Below are 27,475 nucleotides of genomic sequence, written 5' to 3'. Positions count from 1 at the left end.
AACTACAATTTATTACATTTTTTTTTTGGGGTTTAGTTAAACTTTAGCAATTTAATTTAACAAGCTAACTTAAGTTACCAAACAAGTAGTTGGTAAAAAGTATTACTTAAACTACAATATTTCTGTGTTACTTTATAGTTTAATCCTCCAATGCATTCATTAATTTCAATTCAATGCATTTTTTTTCTTTATCATAATCCCGTTGAGGCGACAATTATATCCTCCCTTAGGCCTTAGATCCTCTATTTATATCTCATCATCAGATAGATCTTTGTAAAATGCCGTCAGGTAAACTTTGCTGTCCTTACTATAATAAAAAGCTTCTAGCTGAAACCCTTTTTAAAAAATAATTATACAAGGGCTGTAGGGAAAATAATACAGAAGTGACCATAACTTGTTTATTGACTTACATGGGTTCATCAAATTTCACATGTTGGTAGAGCAACTCTTTGTCTATAGTAACTCTTCTTTCTTTTTACTTTTCGTTGCAAGTAAATAATGGATTCCAAGCAGACCCAACATGCCCTTGTTGAGTTGTTGATGAAGGAGGGGTGCAGATGACACCGTTGACAAGAGCAAAGGGCACAGATGGATGAAGAATTAAAAAAAAGGGGAAACTAGCACTGAAGACAAACCAGGCAGTGAGAGAACATCAATAATGGACAGCCTGCACCCTTCCTTCTTCAAGAACTTGGTGACAACACATTGTTTCTGCTTGGAATCCATTATTTCAAAATGAAAAATTATTATTTATTAAATTATTATAAAAAAAATTTGCAATAAGAAGAGATACTATAGAGGAAGAGTTACTCTACCAACGTGTGAAATATGAACAACCTATGTAAGTTAATAAAAAAAAGTTATGCCTACTTTTGCATTATTAATGTAAAAGCATTACCAAGGTAAAAAATAAGGTAAAATGTCAGAGTCCAAACAATATTTTACATTATTTCATTCTGAGATGAAATCAAGCAACCAACATGTTTCTGCCTGTCTCTTCTACCCCTCCCTTTATCAGGGCTACAACAAAAACAAAGAACATCAAACTGAATTGATACAAATATTACATGATAACAGTGATAATAAATAACAAAGTTAAATGTAATTTCACATATCTTTAAAACTAGGCAGTGGATTGTATTTTTTATCATATAATAGCCATAATAAAATTGTATCTAATTGAAGATATTTACATTTCTAATAAATAAAAAATACCATCAAATAATATTAGCTCAAGCTAAATCAAAATGAAAAACAAAAAAATTAAAGAACATGCAGAATGATAAACTTATTGTAGAACCTCTAAACATTCAACAAAATTACCTCTAGAGATACAATTGATAATTGATTGATAGCAACACATTATTTTTTTACATTTTTAGTGGTCAAATTAGAAAAAAATTGTTTTATTACATTTTTTTTTCTCTGTAGATTGTGTGGAAAATAAAATATTTTAGCAACATCAACAAAACAACGCCTTTGTTTTCCTTAAAGAATGTATGTAGTGCAATACTGAAAAGCATACTTTAGAACAGCAGTATGTATTACTTGTGATTCTATTCAAGTTTTTATTAGCTAATATAAAATATGGAATCAGAAATGCAGCCGCCTTTTTTTTTCTTTGTTTGTCTTTTTTGTGTGTGTGTGTTTTGTTGTTTGTTTTTTTGCTCATTTGTTATAATTTTTTGTTTATGTTTTTGAATGCAAAATTAAGATATTGATGACCAAAATCTATACAGTATATTATGAGTGTAGCGGCCGGCCATAACCCTTTGTAGGGTGGCCTTGACTTATTGGGCTTACCGGGTTACCTCCACTTGGCTTGTTCTTCCCCTTGTAGGGGTTCCCAGGGTTGATACCCAACAACTTGAACGCTGACACAAATAAAGTCCTTTTGAAAGGTTTTATTTTGCAGTGGTAACATCCAATAACACAGTTAATTCCACCCAGAGAGTAGCCACTCACACCTGGGTACCTCAAGGATGAAAAGTTTTCTAGTCAGAGATCATGGCAGTCAGAACATTGACTCAAAACTTGAAGCAATTCTATGAACGTGTACAAGTTGTAACTAGGGGTGAGCAGGGAACTTTTCCTCAGTCCTGGAACATTTTCTGTCTCCTCAGTGGTACCGGGAAAACGTGAATTCATCAATGTCCTTCCCAACTCAGTAACCAGGCACTTCTCAGGATGCCACTTGTCGGCCCTCCTCTGAAGAGTCCTCCCCCGGTCACTTCCACAAGCTGTGGTGCCTCTCCAAGCCGAGAGCACACCCGGACACCTTGAATCCTCCCTCAGTTACTGCGCCTCGGACCAGCAGATTCCAAGACTCGGGAACAAAGGGATCCCTTCCCCAGACCAGGCGGGTCTATCGGGGCATCTAACAGGAACATGTTGCGGGATGTCGAACACCCCGTGAACGGGACCCCTTGTGGGGCTACCCCGGTCCTGGAACCAGAACAGACCACACAGGCCTCACGAACTCCTCTCTTGAACCACGTGACCCACACATCTTAAGTACCCCTTCCCAGACTCCCCAGCGGGACCAGCACTCCCACTGATTGGCTCTGAAAAGGCTGATACTCAAAACGTCCAACCAGGCCTGTTTCTGGCCTGTCCTGTGCACCTCACTGTGTCAGAAACCATGAATCAGACTGAGACAGAAGTACAATTGGATCACACTTGTTTATTAATAAAAATAAAAAGGTAAATAGAAAAAGCGTAGTCAAGCATAGCCAGAGTCCAGTAGCCAGATCGGGTAGTCAGCCAGTCCAAAGTTCAATAACCAGATCGGGTAATAAGCCAGGCCAGAAGTCAGAGATCCAAGTAGAGCAACTGCAAGAAGGATAAGAAGCCAGGAGGGATGTCAGCAAGCCAGTCTTGAAACAAACCGCAGGAGATGGTTTCTAGTGATGTGACCAACGCGAAGGCAGAGGTGAAGTGAGCTGGAAGGCTTTAAGTAGGCAGGTCAGACGAGCATCATCGGGAACAGCTGGTAACTGTGGAGAGAGAAGGGAGCTGGCAATTAGCCGACAGGTGAGCAGCCAGCCCAGAGAAGGAAGGGCTAAGCCAGCCCTGACACACTGCTCACATGACCAGGCAGAACTTCTAACACAGCCCAGCTAGACTGATGTCAAGGCCAACTTATGTAATTAACCCTCAAACCCCCTACTGTTCTGAGACAAAAACTAAATTTACATGCGTATGACATTTTGTCCAAAATGCCATCCGCTACATGAGATTTCATATTTCTCTGAAATGATTTGGTAAATGAGAGTTCTTGACGATGAATGAAAGCTTCAACACAACAACAGACATTTTTGGTAAATAGTATAAAGGTCTAAAACTAACAAAAACAATCTATCTAGTTACAGAGAAGAAACATTATTAACCTCCCTGATGGTATGATTATGTCATATTTGTTTTGTGTAGAAATTTGGCGTTTCATATTGTAGGCCTGTAATTCTTAGCAACAACACACTGTCCAAACAAGAGTCTAGTAGATATTCCGGGTATGATGAAGTTTCAAATACAAAAATCATAAATTATAATATAATAAATACATATAAATAATTATAAAAAAAAAATAATATAATAATAATAAATGAATTTCCCCACGATTCACTATTGCTCAATTCTGCAAGTGTTCTAATTTACTATAGCTGTTTGCTAGCTGGTCTAAAACCGCTTTTGACGTAAAGGGACACTTTTTGGTTGCTATGGAAAATTTCCAGTTACCAGGCAGAAAGCACAGTATATATCATATACAACTGCATGCAGGGCATTGGACAAAGCACTGGGGACAAAAGGGATGTGAAATGATTTCATACAGTAATGTAATCAGTAAAATTACACTGTACTGTATGTATTATGATTTTTCGGTACACACACACTGCTTCCTCAGGAGGACAAATAATTACATAAGGCACAAGACAAGTAAGTTACAATTGAGAAACTAGGGTACTTATAATACAGCAAAAAACATAGAAAGAAGGAGTTGCTCACGCAAAGGGTCAATGGCCAAGTGTGGAACCAATACGCTCAAAAGAGTCTCCCCCTCTGGCGAACAAGGGGGATTATACAGAAGTTGGTTCTAAATAAGAAGGGATAATGATAATAGAATGTTATATCATGCATAGCCATTCCACGAAGGGTGAGGGAAGGAAAAAAAAAGAGGATTGAGGGAGGGAAGAAAGGGAAGGGGAAGGGGGAGGGGAGAATGTGAGGGAAAAGGGAGGGAGAGGAAGGGAGGGAAAAAGCAGTTCTTCCAACTGACAACTTCTCCCCAGCTGGGCTGACTCTGGGTATATCAAGGAGGCCTGCCCCCTGCCAATCCTAATTGGGGATTGGTCAGGGCTCCCTGAAACACCCCATACAGCTCCACCTCTCTTCTCCGCCTCTCTTCTTGAATCCACTAGAAGGAAAAGAGAGGTGATAGTGAAGTGATGCTGTCTGTGAGTTACCAGCCTACTCTGAGCCACTCCCAGCCCACACCGATCAAAACAAACAAAACAAAATATATAGACTTTTGGTTGTCATAAATCTCATTATGTATAGATTTTGTTAACTTGTCTTTTATGGATATTATTTTAGATGAAATTTCTATGTTAGATGCGACAACTAACAAAATGTTAACGTAAAGAATATTTAGGAGTGTTTCCGTGAAAATAATAATGAAAGTGAAATATATGCATGCTAAAAAAATTAAAATATTCTTAGCAGAATATTTAAAATTGCTTTGCTCCTTAAGGTTTTTCATTACAATATTCACATTTATCATATATTTACCACCAGATATGGTAAATATATAATAAATATTAATATGGTAATGAAAAGAATATTTTTTATATGAAAATAATTTAAAACCCTCACAGGTTGAATTTGATGGGCTTGTGTCTTTATTCAGCCTTACCAGCTACATAAAATAGATCTTTTACACCTTATATTTTTCAGACAGCAAAAATGGAGAAATGCTCAAACAGTACGGGAAACGTGTTCCACATCTTAGCATTTTCCACCTCTGAAAGCGGACAATGTCTCCTTTTTACTGCAGTTCTATTGATGTATCTGACAACCATCCTTGGAAACACGACCATTGCTCTATTGGTGTGTCTGGTTCCCCAGCTCTATACTCCAATGTATTTCTTCCTGGGTAATCTTGCCATTGCTGATATTATACACGTTTCAGTAACTCTTCCGGAACTTCTCTTCATACTCCTAACACATGACCACCGGATTTCTTTCTCTGCCTGTATGACTCAGGTGTACTTCTTCTCATTGTCAGCCGTGTGTGATATTTTTGTGTTGACCTCCATGTCCTATGACCGATATGTGGCAGTTTGTAAGCCATTACAATATTCTTCTTTAATAAGTAAAGATGTTTGCAATGCAATAATCCTATTTATTTATTTTACATCTGGTAATGATGCTGCAATCAATGTAATAGTTACGTCTCTCTTGACCTTCTGTCCCACACAAAATGTTGACCATTTCTTTTGTGAGTTGACAACATTGTACTCCATTTCCTCTAGTGATACTACAAGCAGAAGCATACTTCTGGTATTCCAGATTATATTGCTGGCCTCTTTGCCATTTTTGCTTATTATAACTTCCTATATATTCATCATCTCTGCCATATTGAACATTCAGTCCTCAAAGGGGCGACAGAAAGCTTTTTCCAGTTGTTCCTCCCACCTCACCATGGTGATAATCTTCTTTGGTCCAATCATTGTACTGTACAGTAAACCAGAATCTGAGCATTCTAGGGAACTGGACAAGTTGTTGTCATTGCTGTATACGGCGGTGGTTCCAATGCTCAACCCATTTGTCTACACTTTGAGGAATAAAGATATTCTGAATGCTATAAGGGATGTAACAAGGAGGAGGAACATATTTTAGCGAAACTGTTTTTCAAAAGATAATCTATTATATATTCAAAACAAATCTATTTTATCGGTGCAATGTGCAGAAATATCTTGCTCGTTAGTTTGGAAACTGGTACTGGAAAGCACTAATTTAGGATTTTGGTCCATGCTTACTAAAGCATCATGTAGTTCTTGCAGCTCTGCCGGTCAAACGTACGTCCTGTATAGGACCATAGATTTCAATAGAATTCAACTTCATTCCAAAAGGTTAAAAATTCTGACTCCACCATCCATGAGAGCAGAAACGAAAAATTCTAAAGCCGGCCATAGATGCCTTATGTTTTTTTTTAATCAGGCAGTGAGCTGAATACATTTTTTTTTATGTATTTCCCCAACCACACAAGCGAAGGGGATGGTGGAATATATATATATATACAGATAGATAGATAGATATAGATACAGATATATAGATATAGATATATATATAGATATTTATATATCTATATTTATATATAAAATGGATGAAATTGTTACTTTAAGTAATGACAAAGTTATAAGAGAATAAACAGGTCCATATTGTAAATGTGGGCCTGTACACGCGTGTGTGTTTGAGCTTCGGGGGGCACACCCTAATGCAATAGACTGTGCACACCTATATATATATATATATGTATGTATGTGTTTGTGTGTGTGTGTATGTGTGTGTGTGTATATATCTATATCTATCTATCTATCTATCTATCTATCTATCTATCTATCTATCTATATATATATATATATATATATATATTTATATATATATACACTTATAGCAGAGACAGTACAGTGAATGAGAAGTACAGTAGTAGTTCATCAATGGCAGAAATGATCAGAGGGAGATACTTTCCATCTCCCTGCCGCCACACAGAGCGATAAAGCTAATGTGCACGGGGTGATTAGGATGTGTCCGGGCACACCCGGCACACCCCATGCGCACACCTATGCATGAAGATTAAATTGTTACTAAACCCACAACAGTAAAATCAGACTGTACACGCTGTAGAGCATGCTTGTCATAATCACTGTGACACCTAAGGGGTTAATCCTGTGCATTGTGTAAAAAGGCTGTTTGATCCTATCTTCTCTGATCCTCCTCTTCTTCCACAGTCCCTTATCTATCTGCTGATAGTGCAGAGCCCTGGGGGCAGTCTGCACATGCTCAGATTGGTATGTACTGCTAGAGATTTTTTTTTTGTAGGAATGTGCATTTGATCAGCACAGGGCCAATCAGCACTATCCAGACAGAGGGCCCAGGGTCATGCAGCCTCATAGGACAGTAAAAAGAGAATGAAAACCCCTCCTACAAGTTTTAACCAGACACTGATAGAAGTCATAAGACTGCTATATACTGCCGATGAGAAAAGGTATTTAGCAGTTTATATTTACTAAAATAATTGCATTTCCATGTTCTGTTTATTGTGGGAGACCGGATATCGTGAATGCAGGCTCCTGGGTTTGATAACATGCCTGCGTGGGTTTCCTCCGGGTACTCCGCTTTCCTCCCACACTCCAAAGACATGCTGATAGGTTAATTGGCTTCTGTCCAAAATTGGCCCTAGTATATGAATGGGGACCTTGGATTGTGGGCTCCTTGAGGGTAGGGACTGATGTGATTGTGTGATGTACAGGGATAGGGACAAGTGTAGACACTCACTCAGGTTGAACTGGATGGACTGGTGTCTTTATTCAACCTTACTAACTATGTAACTATGTAACATTTCATCCAAAATAGTTCACGTTTATCTTGTTGTTACACACTGTAAATCTTTTTTTATTTTTGTACCTAATTTTGTTACTTGTATCTAAAGACACAACATTTCCTTTAATTTCTATGCCAGAGAAGGACCAGTAAGTAAAATAAAAGTGAGAAGATATTTGCTGTTATACAGTTCCCATTGGAAGATTCCCCCCTCACCTGCTGTTCAGTTCTCCTCATCTATTCTAAAAGTTAATTTACTGATCTAATGGCAATACACTGTACACAACTGCCTAACATTACCAGAAAATATTTGCGAACTATTTTGTGCTATTTTGTGCTGTTTAGTGTTAATGTGTGGTGGTGCCAATCTTAAAGTGGTTGTAAATCCACGAAAAAAACAAAACAAAAAAACCCTGCAAAACAAAGGCATACTGAGCTAGTATCAACAAAAGAAGGTAATTGGGCGCACAAATGAATAGTCCCTTTGTAGAAAACGCTTATCAATATAGTAGGATACTCGTTATTTAGGAAGATGTCCTGTGGTTGGTCTCCATGTGCAGCTGCTAACCCACTTTGGACTTGGTGGACACAAATGCAGAAAATAAACGATCAAAAAACAGCGCATCAAAGAAACTCATGGTGTAATTTGAAAAAAACACTTAAAAAGTAATTTATTAAATATAAAAGAAAACAAAGACATCCGATCCTCCTAGGATCTGGAAAGCATAAAATCCATCAATCATAAAGGATGAAAAATGACAGATGCTTGGTGATAAGTACCCCTCGGGTCTTTCAATTGTGACTTTGAGATGATAAGAACAAAGACAAGGCTGCACTGCTAACAGTTAACTGCACCTGGTGACTTGGTGACTGTAAGCAATCCTCTCTCAAAAGAAGGGGGAACAACAAAGTATATGAGCCAGTGTAAATAGATGGAACTGTGTTCCAGAAGTCACTCACTTTATGGATGGATGATCTGTTGGGCAGGGGCGCCGCCGTGCCGAGCCTATGGAGTGGAGGGAAGGTGTTTAATCCTGCTCCGTATGATGTGTTGGGCTCTGGGGTGGAGGTGCAGTGCACGCTGGATGGTATGTATCCAAATTGGACACAAGGTGGCATCCGCCTGACGCACTGTGCAGTGCGCTCCAAGCCTCCCATTACGTCAGGCGGACACCACCTTGTGTCCAATTCGGATACATACCATCCAGCGTGCACTGCACCTCCGCCCCAGAGCCCAACACATCATACCGAGCAGGATTAAACACCTTCCCTCCACTCCATAGGCTCGGCACGGCGGCGCCCCAGCCCAACAGATTATCCATCCATAAAGTGAGTGACTTCTGGAACACAGTTCCATCTATTTACACTGGCTCATATACTTTGTTGTTCCCCCTTCTTTTGAGAGAGGATTGTTTACAGTCACCAAGTCACCAGGTGCAGTTAACTGTTAGCAGTGCAGTCTTGTCTTTGTTCTTATCATCTCAAAGTCACAATTGAAAGACCCGAGGGGTACTTATCACCAAGCATCTGTCATTTTTCATCCTTTATGATTGATGGATTTTATGCTTTCCAGATCCTAGGAGGATCGGATGTCTTTGTTTTCTTTTATATTTAATAAATGACTTTTTAAGTGTTTTTTTCAAATTACACCACGAGTTTCTTTGATGCGCTGTTTTTTGATCGTTTATACTGAGCTAGTATGCATAGCATAGCTCATTATGAAATACTTACCTTAGATAGAAGCCCCGGTAGCGGTCCCGTGACACTGCTCTGCCCGGCAACATGTCTCCCAGAGTTATTTCCAGGTTTCGCGGTCTCAGGCGCTGTGATTGGCCAGAGCCGCAATGACGTCACTCCCAGGGGAGCCGCCGGTAATGGCACATCAGCTGAATAAACGGCACGCTCAGTCCGTTTCTTCAGTGAGCATGTGCCGATGACGTTGGCACATGCTGATACAGTGGATATCTCCTAAACGGTGCAAGCTTAGGAGATATCCACGGTACCTACAGGTAAGCCTTAATATAGGCTTACCTATAGTTAAAAGTGGTCTGTAACTTCCAGGTCCGGCGCCATATGTGGGGGGTAGTGAGACCGGCGGCTCCGCTCTGCCAGCACAGATAAACCGACATACAAAGCCCAGAGGCGCCTCTCCTCTCCACCAAACAGTCTCCGCTGATCCCCCACACTGCCGCCGATGGAGCGGTATCTATCGCAGCCACGATCCCGTTCAAGATCCCGCTTGTGGGGCACCTCCCCCTCCTCTTCCAAAACCACATGGAGTACCAAGATGGCCGCGGCTGAGCCTGCTTCTCCTCACACACAGACCGCACTGCAGCCTCAGCACATTGGGATGCCTAGTGAGGGGAATGACGGCGGTTCAAGCACTGTGCATATGGAGGTAATTAGCTCAAGCAGCCAAGTCATACCACCCGCATACGAGCAAATAGCTCATGCTGTGGCAGCCCTGCTATCCCCCACTATCACAGCTGCAGTGGACAGGGCAGTGTCAGCAGGCATAACACAGCTCCGCAAAGAGCTTGGTGAGCATGCCCAGAGAATAACAGAAACTTCCCGAGTCATTCAAACATGGATCGCTACTAGATATCTGCATCTCAGCACTCCCGGAAGCTCTCGGCCTACACCGCAGATGCACGGTGGAAAGAGCTCATCGGATTGGAGCACCATGGACCGAACGGAATCGCTCCAGGCCTATAATCGCAAAATACCTAAATTATGCGGATCGCACAGACATTGTGCAAAGCTTCCGAAAGTCGTGCTCTGTGACCATAGAAGGCCAAAAACTCCTCGTTTTTGCAGACTATTCTGCTGAAGTATCCCATAAATGCAGAGAGTTTCAATCCGTGTGTGCAGAATTATTCAAACGCAACGTCCGCTTCACGCTGGCATATCCAGCAGTTCTTCTTTTGCAAGTCCCGGTTGGGGAACAACTTACGTTCCATTCCACCGAAAAGGCCACGGCTTTCCTCCATACACTCTCGCCGCCAGCCAAACATTCGTCTTCCGACTCATACGCGGACAGAGTGAAAAGTGGACTCAGGGAACAAAGAAGTCCCAGGAAAGATCCACCTAAATGACCAAAGCACACCTCTTCGCAAGACCAATTCACCCACCACTGACCCGTACCATTTGTAAACCCACCACTAGCGACAGTGAAGGGCGTTCTCTTTCACTAGTACCAGGTGCTGCTAGGACTCGCCTCTCGAAACGCATGCAGGATGCAATCCTAGCAAAACACTCTGCTCTCCATCAGCTAAGTTTATTCTCATTGTTCTGTTGTTTTTTTTTTTTTTCTCTTTGGTTTGATAGGCATCTGTCTAATTGTCATAATTTACTTACTGTACCTTCAATTAGCAATGTTCACTGTTTTTCTTAAAAAAAAAAAAAAAAAGAAATATGCCTGTTACTGCACTTCCCAAGCCTATAGATCCTCCTAGTGGCGAAGCCACTATGCCTAGTGACCTCTTGGCTCTCCCACCAGAGACTCTTTACCAGACAGGGGGTGACGGAGCCCTTCTCCCAGATACTCTTTACTGTCTGAGGAGAGATGTCTCTCCCTCTTAGTACACTTCTCTGGCGGGCAGACTAACAGTCTGAGATCAAATGAGCATACGGAAAAAAGCGAAGTCACAAAAATGTTTATACTCTGAGCGCACTCTCTTGTGCTTCTCCTCCCATCTTCACCTCTGTCTGTCACACCCCCTCGAGAAGGGATGGTTCCCCCGATCAAAGATTCTGAAAAATGTAAGCCCTCATCAGTCATCTTTGCCATATTGTATTGCACAGATAATCCGCGCACTCAGCCCCATGCATTATCTATACCCAACTTGACACATGGCCAGCATTCGCATAACATCCTGGAACATTAAGGGGTTATGTTCCCCTATCAAGAGGATGAAGATCTTTAGACATCTAAACAGACTAAAGTCCGATATAGCGTTATTGCAGGAGACACACCTAGCGGAAGACGACTTCTTCTGAATGAAAAAACTATGGGTGGGTAGGGTGTTAGGGTCAGCGGCTAAAGGCCAGAAAGCGGGCACGCTCATTCTTATACATAAGAAACTGACTTGCAAAATATTAGCAATAGACACTGACAAGGAAGGGCGAAGGATATCCATCCATTTAAAATTTCTCTCCAAAGAAATCAGGATAACTAACATGTACGCACCCAATTCCCCAGACAATCAGTACTTCACCCATCTCACAACTCAATTAGCGACAGAATCAAACCTCCCCCATCTTATAGGAGGTGACTTTAATACAGTAGTCAATAGTTTTGAAGACAGGTCCAACCCCCGCCCTAAGCAACGAACGTCAGGTCGAGACATACACCAACCTCTACCATATATTAAACGCTCTTCAATTCGTTGATACGTGGAGGATTCAACACCCCTTAGACAGGGAGTATACGTTCTTCTCCCCAGTGCACAACTCATTTGCTCGACTAGACTATATACTATGTACTCCTCCTATGCTCCACATGATCAGGGACTCTCAGGTCCATGCCATGGCCATTACCGATCAATCCCCTATCTCAGTCCTGTTGGACAACCTCCAAACCTGCCCTGAATTTAGACAGTGGCGTTTCCCATCCCACATGAGCCAAAATGAATATTTTCAATCCATGCTGAAACAGGCCTGGCAGGAGTATGCACATAACAATAGCCCCTACGCAGACAACCCCAACGTGTTTTGGGAAGCTGGAAAAGCATTCCTCTGAGGCAGGATTATATCCTTCGTAACGGCCTATAAGAAAGCAGCTCATAAAACCTTCCAAGAGACCAGCCAAACTTTGCGTACGGCCCAGAAACAACTCACGGAACGTAACACTCTGGACAATAGAAAGGCATGGCACAAAGCCAAGCAACGCTTCCACACTTGGTCGCTGGAAGGTGTCACACACCCAACTACACTTCCACAAATATGGCAATAAGGCAGGGAAGCTACTCGCCAGACTCTCCAGAGGCCCTTTTCTTCCTACACACTTCACCGCTTTACACAACCCAGATGACTCTCTCTCTTCTTCCCCCAAAGACATTAATAAGACGCTAGAAATCTTCTACACCAATCTCTATGCCCAGGAACCGATAGATATCTGTGAAACGTCCAAGTGGCTTGATTCCACACCACTACCAAAAAATTCACCTGAACTATTGACAACTTTAAATTCCCCAATCTCAGAGGAAGAAATATTGACATCCATTAAAAGTTTGGCGGGGGGTAAAGCACCAGGACCTGATGGCTACACGTCTGAATTTTTCAAATTATTAAAAGAGTAGATCACCCCTTCCCTGTCATCGATGTACAACAAGATATGGGAGGGCGGCCCCTACCTACCGACAGGTCATCAGGCTAACATAAAATTAATCGCTAAAAAGGGGAAAGATCCACAACAGCCAGGGTCCTACTGGCCAATCTCGCTGTTAAACATAGATTCCAAAATACTATCTAAAATCATAGCTTTGCATCATGCCTCTCCTTATCCACCACGCACATTCGGGATTCACCAAAGGTAGGTCAGCCTCAGCCAATCTAAGGAAGGTCCTTGCTGCCCTAGAATATGCAAAACAACTCCCCAAGGAAGACGTGGTGATCATTACCCTAGATGCCGAAAAGGCATTTGACAATGTTAGCTTTCAATGGCTATCCTTAGTGATGCAAAAATTTGGATTGTCAGGCCCCTTCTACCATTTCATACACAATCTGTATTCAGCACCGATGGCTACAGTAATAGCTGCCGGTGTACAATCCAATCCTATTTGGCTACACAAGGGAACAAGACAGGGCTGCCCCCTTTGCCCCCTGCTATTAAACTTAGCTATCGAACCTCTTGCCCTACGTCTCTAGATTCCGGGCAACCCCATGTTCCCACTAGGCTTCCAATACAAGCCCTTCTCTAAATGAAGAGACAAAGGCTTGATCAATGCCCACTCCCTGTATCATGATACCAATGGCTCGCTTAAATCCTTCCATCTCATCGCGAAAGAGTACGACCTGCCTGCTCACCACTTTTTGCATGTGGCACAGTACTCAAACTTCATAGCCAAGACCTGTCCAAAAGACAACATCAGATTCAAACAATCGTTTTTGGACAAGCTAATAGCTGATAAGAGCTATTCCATTTCTGACATCTACCATCCTCTCAACGGGAAGTTCACCAAACCCATCCAAAATTCCTCCATCTCCGCATGGTTAAGAGACTTGCCAGGCATAGTCAACATAGACAACATCATAGCGGGATATAACATCACAAGAAGCATTATAGCAAATGAGTCTTGGAGGGAAACCCAGTTCAAGCTGATGCATAGGGCTTACTTCCCATTCTCAATGAGACACCCTGACACTTCAGGCCATATTTGCCCATGGTGCTTTCTACATAACCCTCTCTAATACATCACTTTTGGCTATGTCCGCAGGTAGCTACATTGTGGTCCGCGACCCCCAACCTCATCCAAACAGTGACATACTTTACACCAGCGAAAGATCCCATGCTTTTGCTTTTTGGCTACCCCCCGAAAACCAACACGTCAACTGCATTTTCCAAGTCACTGCCCCGAGAAAATCTTCAATGGATTCTCCTGACTCTTCTCATTGCTCAAAGGACTTTACTCAATCACTGGATCTCCACCTCTCCTCCGTCCATCTCGGAAATTGTACAATCCCTCAAAACCTTACTGCTCCAAGAAAAAACAGAGGCCACACTTCACAAAAATTGGTTCAATACCAAACTCAAAAGAAGGTCGGCTTTTTTGGATAGCTGCCTAACAACATCAGAAAAAGCAAGCTACATGGCGCCACTAGAATCTCTCTATGCAGGGACCCCTGGGTCAAAGACAAACACTTCAGAGCGCTACGAGACCACGCACGCCTCATATAGCCCCTATACAAATAGTAGGTGAAGCACTGCTGACCAGAAACCAGCAACAGTCCGAAAATATAGGCTATATCAGACTGTTCACCCCAGACTTGGTCTACTATAAAGTTTCATGCTTGCATTGTCTGCAATGTCTGAATCCACATAAATACAGACAATTTGTTACCACTTCCCTTCTTCTTAAGGTCGGGCGGGGGACGTCGGGAAGGGGGAGTCCTCGGAAACCCCCTGCTCTACCTCCCTCCTCCCCTCCTCTCTACATCTCCTATTCCCAGCACTTAGCTCCTCATCCTTATCTCTTTCTTTCTTTTTTTTCCCTCTCTTTCCTTCAAAGTCCTCCACCCCTATCCCTATCTTATCTATAATGCACAGATCAGTAGGAATGTCTTGTACACAACCTGATGATGACCATTTCATAAAAATGCTTGTCAAATATTTTGTGTTAAAATCTAATAAACTATATGTGAAAAAAACAATGGTATGTAAGGGTTTACAACCACTTTAAGAAAGAGCTTGTTGGTTAGGGGAGATCAGGCATGCTATCGTGAGTTAAATTCTATCCATTCAAAGGATGGGATAGATCAAAGACCAAACTCTATTTCTTTACCTGCAGCAGAAAAAAGTGAGATTGGGGTGATTAAATCTCAAGAGAAACTCAACAGATTTGAAGAAGTTTAAACTTCACATACATTTATTTAACTATTTGCTTATTTCTGCTTTAATATGCTTTTGGAAATGTACTTAAAGCAGCACGGTATTGACAACTGACAAAGTTGTGACTAATTATACAGCTTTGTAGCATGGACCTTACAGTTCCTGCTCCTACCTTGCCAGAGATGCCTTCTTAGCCCTTGTACACACGGTCGGATATTCCGACAACAAAATCGATCGGATTTTGTCCGAAACTGGTGTTGTATGCACAAGGTCGGACAAGGTTGTCGGAAAATCCAATCGTTCAGAACGTGATGACGGGACTATGTTCAGGCTAGTAGCCAATAGATTTGGTCTTGTAATTTCATCTGAGCATGCGTGGCACTTTGTCCGATCGGAATTCTCTACTAACGATCGGACAAAGTCCGATCGGACCATGTTGTCGGAAAATTTTATAGCCCAGCTGTAAAACTTTGTCGGTCGGATATTCAGACGGAAACAGTCCATTGGAGCCCACACACAGTCGGATTATCCGACAACACGGTCCGATTGGACATCTTCCGTCGGAATGTCCAACCGTGTGTACAAGGGCTTAGATCTTTGTATTTTTATAAGGCTAGACACAGCCAACCAGCTACCACATGACAGCACCTGATAATTGGTACTCTACAATTCTGAAACCTCCCCTGTATTTTTACATAATGTTACAAAGAGAAATAATGTGTGTTTTGAGGTTTAGAAAGCTGGGGTTCACATTCAGTCTGTATACATAGAGTTACAAAGAGATAAATGTGGTTATCCGGGTTTGAAAAGCTGAAGTCCACATTTAGTCTGTATACATAGCCCTTGTACACACGGTCGGACATTCCGACAACCAAATCCATTGGATTTTGTCCGTCAGATTTTGTCTGAAGGATTTTGTCCGAAACTGTTGCATACACACGGTTGGACAAAGTTGTCGGAAAATCCGATCGTTCAGAACGTGATGACGTAATTTCGTTACGATGGGACTACGTTCAGGCTAGTAGCCAATAGCTTTGGTGTAGGAATTTGATCTGAGCATGCGTGGCACTTTGTCTGATCGGAATTCTCTACACATGATCGGATCATGTTGTCGGAAAATTTTACGGACAAGTTGGAAAACTTGGTCAGTCGGATACTCCGATGGAAACAGTCCGATGGAGACCACACACAGTCGGATTATCCGACAAAACGGTCCAGTCGGACACATTCCGTCGGAATCTCCGACCATGTGTACAAGGGCTTAGAGTTACAAAGAGAAACAATGTGGTTATGGTGGGTTGGAGAACTGAGGTCCACCTTTATGTGTGTAAACATCGAATTATCATTCGCAGTTGAAAGGGAATTATATTGCAAGCATCATTAACTACACCAGCGCAAGCAGTAGCCATTACTGCAAACCCAAATGCCGGCCATATTTCTCCTAATCCAGGCTGGTTTACACTTGATTTTGAGCATTTGTGCTTGCTTTGTTATTTATTCCTCAAATTAATTAATTAATTCCAACATTCTCTAACCCAAGGTGCCATCTCCTCCCTTAGGGCTTGGAACCTCTTTATATATCTCACCATTACATGTCCTACAGATATTTGTGACTTGCTGAGGGAGTGACATGTTATTAGGTAAACCCTGCTGTCTATATTATAGACATTTTTGAAGGGAAACGTAACTCCGTTTAGGAAAATAAATATGCAAAGCAGCATTTTATTTTTCAGAGAAACATATCATTCAGTTATAGGGCCAGGCCATAGACATTTGTAAATTTACTAATTTGTTGAAATAAAATAGGTAAAAGCAGAACTCCAAGGGTATTCAGTAAGCATATTAAACGTCACTTTAATGGAAAACAAATATAGCAATTACCGTAAAAAACATAGCAAATACAAATGCTGCACAAGCGGCAATGCACTGAAGATAAAAATGTTGGGACTTTTGAGCCAATGCAATTACAACAATAGTCTTATTTAAAATTCTCTAATTTTTTATTTATACAAAAATAAATTAAATGCATGTTAAAATCAGTACATTGCTGAATGGTCATACTCAACCAAAAGTGGTTACTGGAAAACTTTTTTCTTGTAACCCCATAGATTAAATTGATTAGGTAGGCTTTAACTCCTTCTGCTCCATCAGGAGTATATAGGATGTAAATTCTAAAAACAACATACTAATAGAATGTACAATAACTTTATGTTTTTACATAGAAGGTGGGGGTTTTCAGTAACCACATTTGAATGTTAGCACTTTGCGTTGGGTATGGCCATTTTAAAGCAATGCAATGTATTGATTTTAACATGCTTTTAATGGATTATTGTAAATGCAGTGCCTCATAAGTTCCACTATTTTTTGTGGCACAATTGAGCCATTCCTTTTGAAAGTTGTTGTAATTTTAAATATTACAAATTAAAAAATTACCTTTCCTTTTCAATCTGCAGCGGCTGTAATTTTCTGTAAAATTCAATGCAATATGTCATCCTGTACTTGATTAGCTGCAGTGGAGGGCAGGGATGACCTTGAGGGCAGAATAGACCCCTCATTTCTCAAAAGAAAAAAAAATGCCTTTCACCTTCCCATGCTATCACACATGGGGCTTTTTAACCACTTAAGCCCCGGACCAATTGACAGCCTAAGGACCAGAGGTCTTTTTACAATTTCGCACTGCGCTGCTTTAACTGGTAATTGCGCGGTCATGCAATGTTGTACCCAAACAAAATTTGCGTCCTTTTCTTCCCATAAATAGAGCTTTCTTTTGATGGTATTTTATTGCCTCTGCGATTTTTATTTTTTGGGATATAAATGGAAAAAGAACGAAAATTTCGAGGAAAAAAAGATATTTTCTACCTTTTGTTATAAGAAAAATCGAATAAACTCAATTTTAGTCATACATTGAGGGCAAAATGTATTCAGCCACATGTCTTTAGTAAAAAAAAAAAATGTCAATAAGCGTATATTTATTGATTTGCGCAAAAGTTATAGCGTCTACAAACTAGAGGACATTTTCTGGAATTTACACAGCTTTTAATTTATGACTGCCTATCTCATTTCTTGAGGTGCTAAAATGGCACCCCCCCCAAATGACCCCATTTTGGAAAGTAGACACCCCAAGGAAATTGCTGAGGGGTATGTTGAGCCCATTGAATGTTTATTTTTTTTGTCCCAAGGGATTGAATAATGACAAAAAATAAATACATTTTTTTACAAAAAGTTGTCACTAAATTATATATTGCTCACACATGCCATGGTTATATGTGGAATTGCACCCCAAAATACATTTTGCTGCTTCTCCTGAGTACGGGGATACCACATATGTGGGACTTTTTGGGAACCTAGCTGCGTACGGCACCCCGAAAACTAATCACCACCTTCTGGATTTCTAAGGTCGCAAATTTTTGATTTCACTCCTCACTACCTATCACAGTTTCGAAGGCCATAAAATGACAAAATAACACAACCCCCCCCCCAAATGACCCCATTTTGGAAAGTAGACACCCCAAGCTATTTACTGAGAGGCATGTTGAGTCCATGGAATATTTTATATTTTGCCACAAGTTGTGGGAATATTACAAACTTTTTTTTTTTTTGCACAAAGCTGTCACTAAATGATATATTGCTCACACATGCCATAGTTATATGTGAAATTACACCCCAAAATACATTCTGCTGCTTCTCCTGAGTACGGGGATACCACATGTGTGGGGCTTTTTGGGAGCCTAGCCGCGTACGGGACCCCGAAATCCAAGCACCGCCTTCAGGATTTCTAATACCCAAACCAGACAAAAATCATACTCTCCCACAAAATTACAGGCCCATTTCTGTCGTGACCTTAAAATTTTTAGTAGGATCCTAGCGGATAGATTGGCTAAATTCATCCCATCCCTTATCTCCCCGTTTCAATCAGGCTTTATTCCCCATAGATTGATAACAGACAACATTCGTTTGGCCACAGACATTATTCAGGATGCCAATGTCAACTCCCACAGCCTTCTTTTACTCAGTCTTGACATCCAAAAGGCATTTGATAGTGTAGCATGGCCCTACCTTACCGCAGTTTTGCAAAGGCTGGGGTTTCGTGGGGAATTTCTGCACTCCTTTCACACCCTCTATAGAAATCCTATGACAGGAATCAAAATCCCTGGCTGTTGCTCGGATTTCTTTAGTATAGGTAGGGGGACGAGACAGGGTTGTCCCCTTGCTCCATTAATTTTCGCCCTGGCCCTAGAACCCCTCGCACTTGATATCCTGAATAACCCTGATATCTCTGGATACACCAAAGGCCCCTTATCCTATAAATTTTGTATGTATGCGGATGATGTTTTAATGTTTCTAACGAATCCTCTACTCTCCCTCCCTAATTTATTTGCTTCTCTATCTAACTTTGCTAAGATCTCGGGATTATCCATTAATCTATCTAAATCTTCCGCCCTTCCTAGAGGTATTCCACCGATAGAACTCTCACATCTTAAGCAGTCCTTTCCCTTCCATTGGTCAGACTCTCATCTCTCATACTTAGGTATAGTACTTCCTGACCATTATAAGAAATTATTTGTGGCCAATTACCCGCCCCTAGTTACAAAACTTAAACAAACCCTAAAGATGTGGTCCAACCTGCATATTTCTTTCATGGGTAGGATAATGGCCCTAAAGATGGTTGTACTTCCCAGGCTCCTATATATTTTCCGGTCCCTTCCTATCAAAATTTCAAAGTCCTACCTTGACGATTTTAAAGCTTACCTTCTCAGATTCGTTTGGCAAGACAAACCCCCTAGATTTTCCAAGGCCATACTATTTCGCTCCTCTAAGAGAGGGGGCTTAGGGATCCCACAGCTATGGCTGTATTATGTGGCCAGTAGGCTCTCACAACAGGCTCAATGGAATATTAGGAACTCCAGGGTCCCATGGGTTCAATTCAAACAAGAATCTGTAAAGCCCCTGTTTCTACCTGGTATGATGTGGACCCCCCCCCCCCCCCCCCCCCTTGGCTAACCAAATTAAGACCTATAAGAACATGATTGTCTCAGACGGCATGCATCTATGGCATAGGTATAAGCATAAATATGGTTTGGTATCTCGGACTCCTGGTGGCGCCTCTTTTTTGGGGGACTCCAGGTTTCTGACATCCCATAACCACCTGGGGGCTTTCCGTCTTTGGATTGAGCTGGGTCTAATCTCCCTTAAGGATTTTATAGTGGATTCGAAATTCACCACATTTCAGGACTTACCATCTAGATTTCAGATTCCTCATACTGAGTTCCTCCACTTTTTGCAACTCCGAAATTTCCTACTCCATCATTACCTATTCCACTCCCCCGACATCATTTGAGGATATTTGTCATATGGCACCTAGACAAAAAGGGTTGATCTCTGGGCTCTATAAGGTTCTGGAAGCAGTAACTGATAAGGGTGATCTGAAATATAGACTCAAATGGGAACAAGAACTGGGGGTTGAGAACGACACAATTGACTGGGAGAAGAACTGGCGTAATATGTGCCAATGTACGAAATCCTTATCGATTAGGGAAACAGCTATCAAGGTGATCACCAGGTGGTACTATACTCCCCTTCGGATACATAAATTCTTCCCACGGGCACCGGACAGCTGCTTTAGGGGTTGCCCCCTCCCAGGCTCTTATAAACACATTTTTTGGGACTGTGACCGGATCCAACCCATATGGCAACATCTCTTTGACATCATTAATAAGGTAGCAGGCTTCCACATAACCTTAATAGCGAATCACGCCCTGCTGTTTCAATCCCCACCGGATGTCTCTAGACCTCTGAGAGGCCTGATCCATTCGATTTGCCTGACCATGCTATGGTCTATTGCTCTCAATTGGAAATCCCCTTCCCTCCCACTTGCACAAATTTTGTCTCGAGTTGATCTCATGATGCATTCTGAGAAAATATACCATATCCTTCATGACACAATCCCACTATATGATGCTAAATGGAATCCGTGGTTTATGTTTAGACTTCTGAATTAACTACGCTAGTCTTTCTTCCTCCCTTCCCCTCTTTTATGTTTTGTATCTTTCTTGTAGTTGATTTTTTATTTTTATTTTTATTTTTTTTCTCTTATTTCTCTTCTTTTATATTGGCCGAGGTTTGCCTTTGACTTTGGCAGCTACAGAGGCTGCGGCCCTCAAGGATATACCTGATCCATGCAGATGTTTAGTTCATGATTGTACATCCCACTACTGGTTATAAGTAGTAAAATTAGCAGTTGACGATTATTTCTATGCTTATATACGTTACTGGACTATCAATATGTAACATTGATTTTCTTTTATATGGTTCTGCATGTTTATCTTTCAACACCCATATGTTTGTAACTCTGTTAAATTCATTTCAATAAAAACTTTTGAAAAAAAAAAAATGGTTAACAATAAAACACAGTAAACAGTAAAGTATAAAAAATTAGAGAGAAGGGAGAGAGAGAACAATAAAACGACAACTATTTTTGGTTTTTATATTTTATATTTTTATTTTACTTTTTTTTATTTTTTGACACTTTTTTTTTAAACTGTAAACTGTAACAACTGTAAAAGTTCGGGTCTCTCAAAATGCGATGGCATCTTGGGAGACCCTGTGTTAGTGTGTCCTAGCCTGTGAAATGCTGTACCCTACGCTAAAACTTCACTAGTTCATGGTAGTGTTCAAAACATTCACCAAGGCAAAGACCAAGATTGCCAGGACAGCGTGGACAATAACAACGGGTGTCACGCCTATATCCGCGCTTGGTACAGACACGACATCTTCTTTGGGGGGTTCGTTGGGTAGGGGTACTCGGGAGGGCATAAGGAAAATGCCTCTCATGCAGCCGGCTTACTGCATTTGGTTGGGAATGGTGAGGTGCAGAACCGTCTGGATACAGAAGCTCTGTGACAACCTCTCTCTGGAAAAAAAGAAAGGTTAAGGTCCCGCCTAAAGCTCTGTATAGCACAAAAGCATTCAGCAAAGCCAATTGAAATAAGTAAACAGACACTTTTTTGTACCAGCATCTGGCCTTACGGGCAACTAGATACGGCGCCAACAACTGGTCATTGAGGTCCACCCCCTCCCATATTTTTCATATTCACATTGTTGCTAAATGTGTGTACCCAGTATTTTGTCCTTTTATGAATAAACGTATATATGATTGCATACTTCACTATTGGAATTCTCTCGTCCTTTTATGGTAACCACGCTATACTGCCTGAGTACCTAGTGAGGATTTATCTGCAGTGTTTGCAGTTAGCAGTATCCAGCCCATATTCCTGGAGTCAATAATGCTGTTTACCTTACAGCAGTAAGGTAAGGTGGACACACTGAGGAATTGCAAGATCACTTCTGGAATCACTTACCTTTTCACGGAGTTTCCTAGTTTTTGGCACTGTGTGGACTCACAGACTGCATGATTTCATGTATATTGTTTGCTGCTGTGGATTTAGACACAACAAATTCTAATGGGACATTTTTTATTTTATTTAAGTTGTCACTTATACACTTTATGGTATATGATTATCAGCCACAATGTCCGAACTATGTGTTGTATCAAATAGTTTTGTTTATGCACTTGGTTATGCACTTTATTGGATGCTTTTAATAATGTTAAGGCACTTATGCACTTTAGAAGAGTAATTTATGCGAAGCAGTCGCAATCAATATTGTAGCACATTTTGCACAATATATATATTTTTTAAAGGGTATTATTTAGGATATAGGCTGCTTGATATAATTTTATATAAATTATATTTACTGAGTATTGATATGTTTACTTAGTAGCGTTATTAGCTACATATTTGGAGCGCAACACCATATATTGATTTTTTTTTCACTTATACACTTGGGGAGGGTTTGTACCCCTGTCGGTGGTTTGCTGCAACCATAGCTTAATTTATTTAAATTTTAATACATATTTTTGGCGCGAGAATACCTCATTACTCAATTTTTTTCAAACCCGTGCTGCAGATGAAGGGCATACCTGCTAAGCAAATGATGGTTAACAATAAAATAAAGTAACATTACAGTATAAACCCTTGTACACACGGTCGGACATTCTGACAACCAAATCCGTTGGATTTTGTCCGAAACTGTTGCATACACACGGTCGGACAAAGTTGTCGGAAAATCCGATTGTACATAACGTGATGACGTTATTTAGTTACGACGGGACTACGTTCAGGCTAGTAGCCAATAGCTTTGGTCTAGGAATTTGATCTGAGCATGTGTGGCACTTTGTACGTCGGAGTAGGCTACACATGATCGGAGTATGTCCGATCTGAGAATTTTGTCGGAAAAATTTTACGGACAAGTTGGAAAACTTTGTCCGATGGAGACCACACACAGTCGGATTATCCGACAAAACGGTCCGATAGGACACATTCCGTCCGTGTGTACAAGGGCTAACAGTAAGACATACCACACCTGCAAAGCAAATACAATAAAACATAAAAATAAAAAGAGAGAGAACAATAGATATAGAACAATGTGAGCAGACAGTAGAGAGCAAACATAAGAGACAGAACAATAGAGAGAGAGAGAGAGAGAGAGAGAGAGAGAGAGAGAAGAAAAATAAAACCACAACAATTTTTGGATTTTTTTTGTGTGTGTTTTTTTTTTTTCATTTTTATAAAAACTGAAAACTGAATGTTGAAGATTAGGGTCTCTCAAAATGTGATGGTCATCTCATCTTTCAAGACCCTGTGTTAGTGTGTCCTAGGCCTGTGTAGTGCTGTACCACACGCTAATACTCCACTAGTGTGTGGTAGCGTTTGAAACAGGACAGGAGGGACAATAAAGCGCGTGTCATGCCTAAATCCACATTTTCTGCAGACACGACATCTTCTTTGGGGTGTTCTTTGGATAGGGGTATCAGGGAGGACATACGAAAAATGCCTCTCATGCAGCCGGCTCACTGCATTTGGATTGGGAAGTTGGGCCATAGCACCGTCTGGAAACAGAAGGGCTGTGACGATCTCTTCCTATAATTTGAGGAATGATAACTATGTAACTATGTAACTATGATCCAGTTCGTCCTGTAGCTTTGTATAGCACAAAAGCGTTTGGCAGAGCCAATTGAAATAAGTATATAGACACTTTTTTGTACCAGCGTCTGGCCTTACAGGCAACTAGGTACAGCACCAACAACTGGTAGTTGAGGTCCACTCCTCCCATATTAAGATTATATTCCTGGACACAGAGGGGTTTCTCCACAACACCAGTTGCCATAGGAATTTGGACCGGCGTGTCTGTGTGAAGGGAGGGCAGAAGGAAAACATTCCGACTATGCCACCAATTCACAGCGAGCAAATTATTACACTTCAAACAGGCTCTCTCCCCCACTCTAAAACGGGAATCTACAAGACGCTGGGCTATGCCCCAGCGATAAGATCGCATGGTGCCACATCCATCCTGCGACGCCATGATGCAGAAAGTGTCTGACATTATTCGCGGAGGATCACATGCACAAGGCCTGATCTGCACCAAGCAACGCCACCAGAATATTAGTGGATGCCCACCGGTCAAGGAGAAACTCACTATCAATCCCCGGACCCAAGGTAAACAGGTGGCGCATTACTAGTCAACGTTTGGCTCCGGCGCCTCACCTGGACCATAGGCGAACAGCTTCCCCCAGGGGACTCCCATGGGAATCTCAGAACAGTGCATTACAAAGTAACAATGATTGTACATAACAATTAGAATACATTAAGCAACATTTTTGGTTACAACATCCTAAGATATATTCATCACGTTACATTTATTTATATATCCAAAAGTCATATTATAATCTTACTCCCTGCTCAGTAAAGCATTTAGCCTTTATCGACTTAAATATTTACAATTATCCTGATATTGAGCAGGAAATAAAAAGGAACCATTTTCAAAAACTGACCTAGTTATGTCTAAAGCCCCGCACACACGAGAGGATTTATGTCCGACAGACTTCCGAAGGAGCTCTGCCGGAGTTCTGCCGGAGTTCCGACAGAGTTCTTACGGACTTTTCGACTGAGCGGACTTGGCCACACACAATCACACCAAACTCCGACGGATTCGAACGTGATGACGTACGACTGGACTCGAATAAGGAAGTTCATAGCCAGTAGCCAATAGCTGCCCTAGCGTCGGTTTTAGTCCGTCGGAATAGCATACACACGAGCAAATTTTTCGAAGGGACCGGGTCCGGCGGAGTTCCGTCGGAAAAATTTGAAGCATGTTCCATTTTCTAAAGTCCGTCAGACTTTTGCGAATCAAAAGTCCGTTGCAGCCCACACACGATCGAATAGTCTGACGGAATCATTCCGTCGGACTTTGGATGTTGAAAAGTCCGCTCGTGTGTACGCGGCATAATAGTTTTCCAGTGTCTGGTATTATGTTTTTCTTTTTAATCTGTTTATTATACTAGGGTATTTGTCCTTAGCCCAAGAGATCAACCAAACTTTCATAAATAACAGTATATATTTCTGCCACTAAAGAAACTACTTAAAACGTAGTAAATCATTCAGTCCCAGTGGAGGGGTAGCCTTAAGGCACTGTATCCACTGCATTTCACTCTGCAAATCTCATCTGTCCAAATCCCCTCCCTTGGGGTCCTCATATATCTGGCCTATTTTTATCACCAATACATTGTAATTGTGGACCAAACATGCATATTTATCAATTAGGGAGGTCATCTATATATATGTATACAATATATCTTGGGATGGTGTAGCCAAAAATATAATTTAATGAATTCTAATTGTTATGTACAATCTTTGTTATTTTTTAATGCACTGTTCTGCGATTCCTATGGGAGTCCTCGGGGAAAGCTGTTCACTTGTGGTCCAGAGGAGACACGGGAATCAAACATTGACAGGATAGTGGGGTATCACCTGCTTGCCTTGGGTTGATAGTGAGTTCCTCCTTAACCACGAGCCTCAGATAATATATGGGTGGTGTTGTGGGCATGCTCGGCGCAGATATGGTCTTGAGCCTGTACCCCGGCCGCAAATGACACAAGATGCTTCTGGTGTCATGATGTCACAGGGTGGAGGCACCATCTTTAAATCTGTGGACACCATTGGTGGATTTTTTTGTAGCCATTAGGGGGACTGTTAAAGTGCCAGTGTTCCCCTGGTTTTTGGACACCCTGGTGTTGCACCCAGTGATATAGGCACAGGAGAATCATCCCGATTCCATTTTGGTGTTGCAGCATCTCTCGCTCTGTGATCCCCCTCCCCGTCCTCCCCACATCTGATTCCCCCTGCTGTGTACACACCTGCACAAATCCTTCCTGCACATCCAGGAAGCAAATACAATAAAACATAGTAAAAATATTTTATTTAACACAATCTGTGCCTAAAAAATATATGCCGAAGCATGGGGGCAATCCGCCCCTAATGTTAGGGGCAAATTGCCCCTCCACCCCTGCCCCCATGCTTCAGCATATATACTCTTTTTTTTTTAACTGTGGTGGTGAAATCACCTCCGACAGCGCTGGAGTCACGGCTTTACATATCATGGGAGCAAACGATGTTGCTGTCATGATAAATAAACACGTGCTGCAGCTGAATGGCGCACCTGTTACGAAAATGATGGTTAACAATGAAACAAAGTAACATCACAGTATAACAGTAAGACTTGCCATACCTGAAAAGTAATTACAATAAAACATAGTAAAAATATTTTTTTTTAACACCTGTGCCTAAAATATATATGCCAAAGCATGAGGGCAATCCACCCCTACATTGCAAATTGCCCCTCTACCCCTGCCCTCATGCTTCAGCATATATACTCTTTTTTTTTTTTAACTGTGGTGGTGAAATCACCTTCGACAGCGCTGGAGTCATGGCTTTACATATATTTTACTAAAACATAGTAAAAATATTTTTTTAACACAATCTTTGTTATTTTTTAATGCAGTGTTCTGTGATTCCTCTGGGAGTCTTTGGGGAAAGCTGTTCACTTGTGGTCCAGAGGAAGCACGGGAATCAAACGTTGACAGGATAGTAGGGCATCACCTGCTTGCCTTGGGTTGATAGTGAGTTCCTCCTTAACCACCGAGCCTCGGATAATATATGGGTGGTGTTGTGGGCATGCAAATGATGGTTAACAATTAAACAAAGTAACATTACTGTATAACAGTAAGACTTACCATACTTGAAAAGCAAATGCAATAAAACATAGTAAAAATATATTTTTTTTAACACAATCTGTGCCTAAAAAATATCTGCCAAAGCATGGGGGCAATCCGCCCCTAATGTTAGGGGCAAATTGCCCCCCCACCCCTGCCCCCATGCTTCAGCATATATACTCTTTTTTTAACTGTGGTGGTGAAATCACCTCCGACAGCGC

At 41.3% G+C, this 27,475-nt stretch overlaps 1 protein-coding gene across 1 annotated transcript; it reads left to right on the top strand.

The window, feature by feature from the left end:
* The first annotated feature begins 279 nt into the window (after positions 1–279).
* Positions 280–6,558, top strand: LOC143930007 (olfactory receptor 1J21-like). Its single transcript, XM_077453915.1, has 2 exons — positions 280–288; positions 4,951–6,558. Exon 2 carries the CDS (start codon positions 4,960–4,962, stop codon positions 5,893–5,895), a length of 936 nt encoding a protein of 311 aa, XP_077310041.1. The 5' UTR covers positions 280–288; positions 4,951–4,959; the 3' UTR covers positions 5,896–6,558.
* The last annotated feature ends 20,917 nt before the right edge of the window (positions 6,559–27,475 follow it).

The sequence above is a fragment of the Lithobates pipiens genome, unplaced genomic scaffold (assembly GCF_037356315.1).
Source record: "Lithobates pipiens isolate NorthernLeopardFrog02 unplaced genomic scaffold, aLitPip1_a1.2 Scaffold_25, whole genome shotgun sequence".
NCBI lineage: Eukaryota > Metazoa > Chordata > Amphibia > Anura > Ranidae > Lithobates > Lithobates pipiens.
This window is presented reverse-complemented; position numbering and strand designations above follow the sequence as displayed.

Excerpts from the sequence above, each read along its gene's own strand:
- LOC143930007 (XM_077453915.1), top strand. The coding sequence starts at position 4,960 with ATGGAGAAATGCTCAAACAGTACGGGAAACGTGTTCCACATCTTAGCA.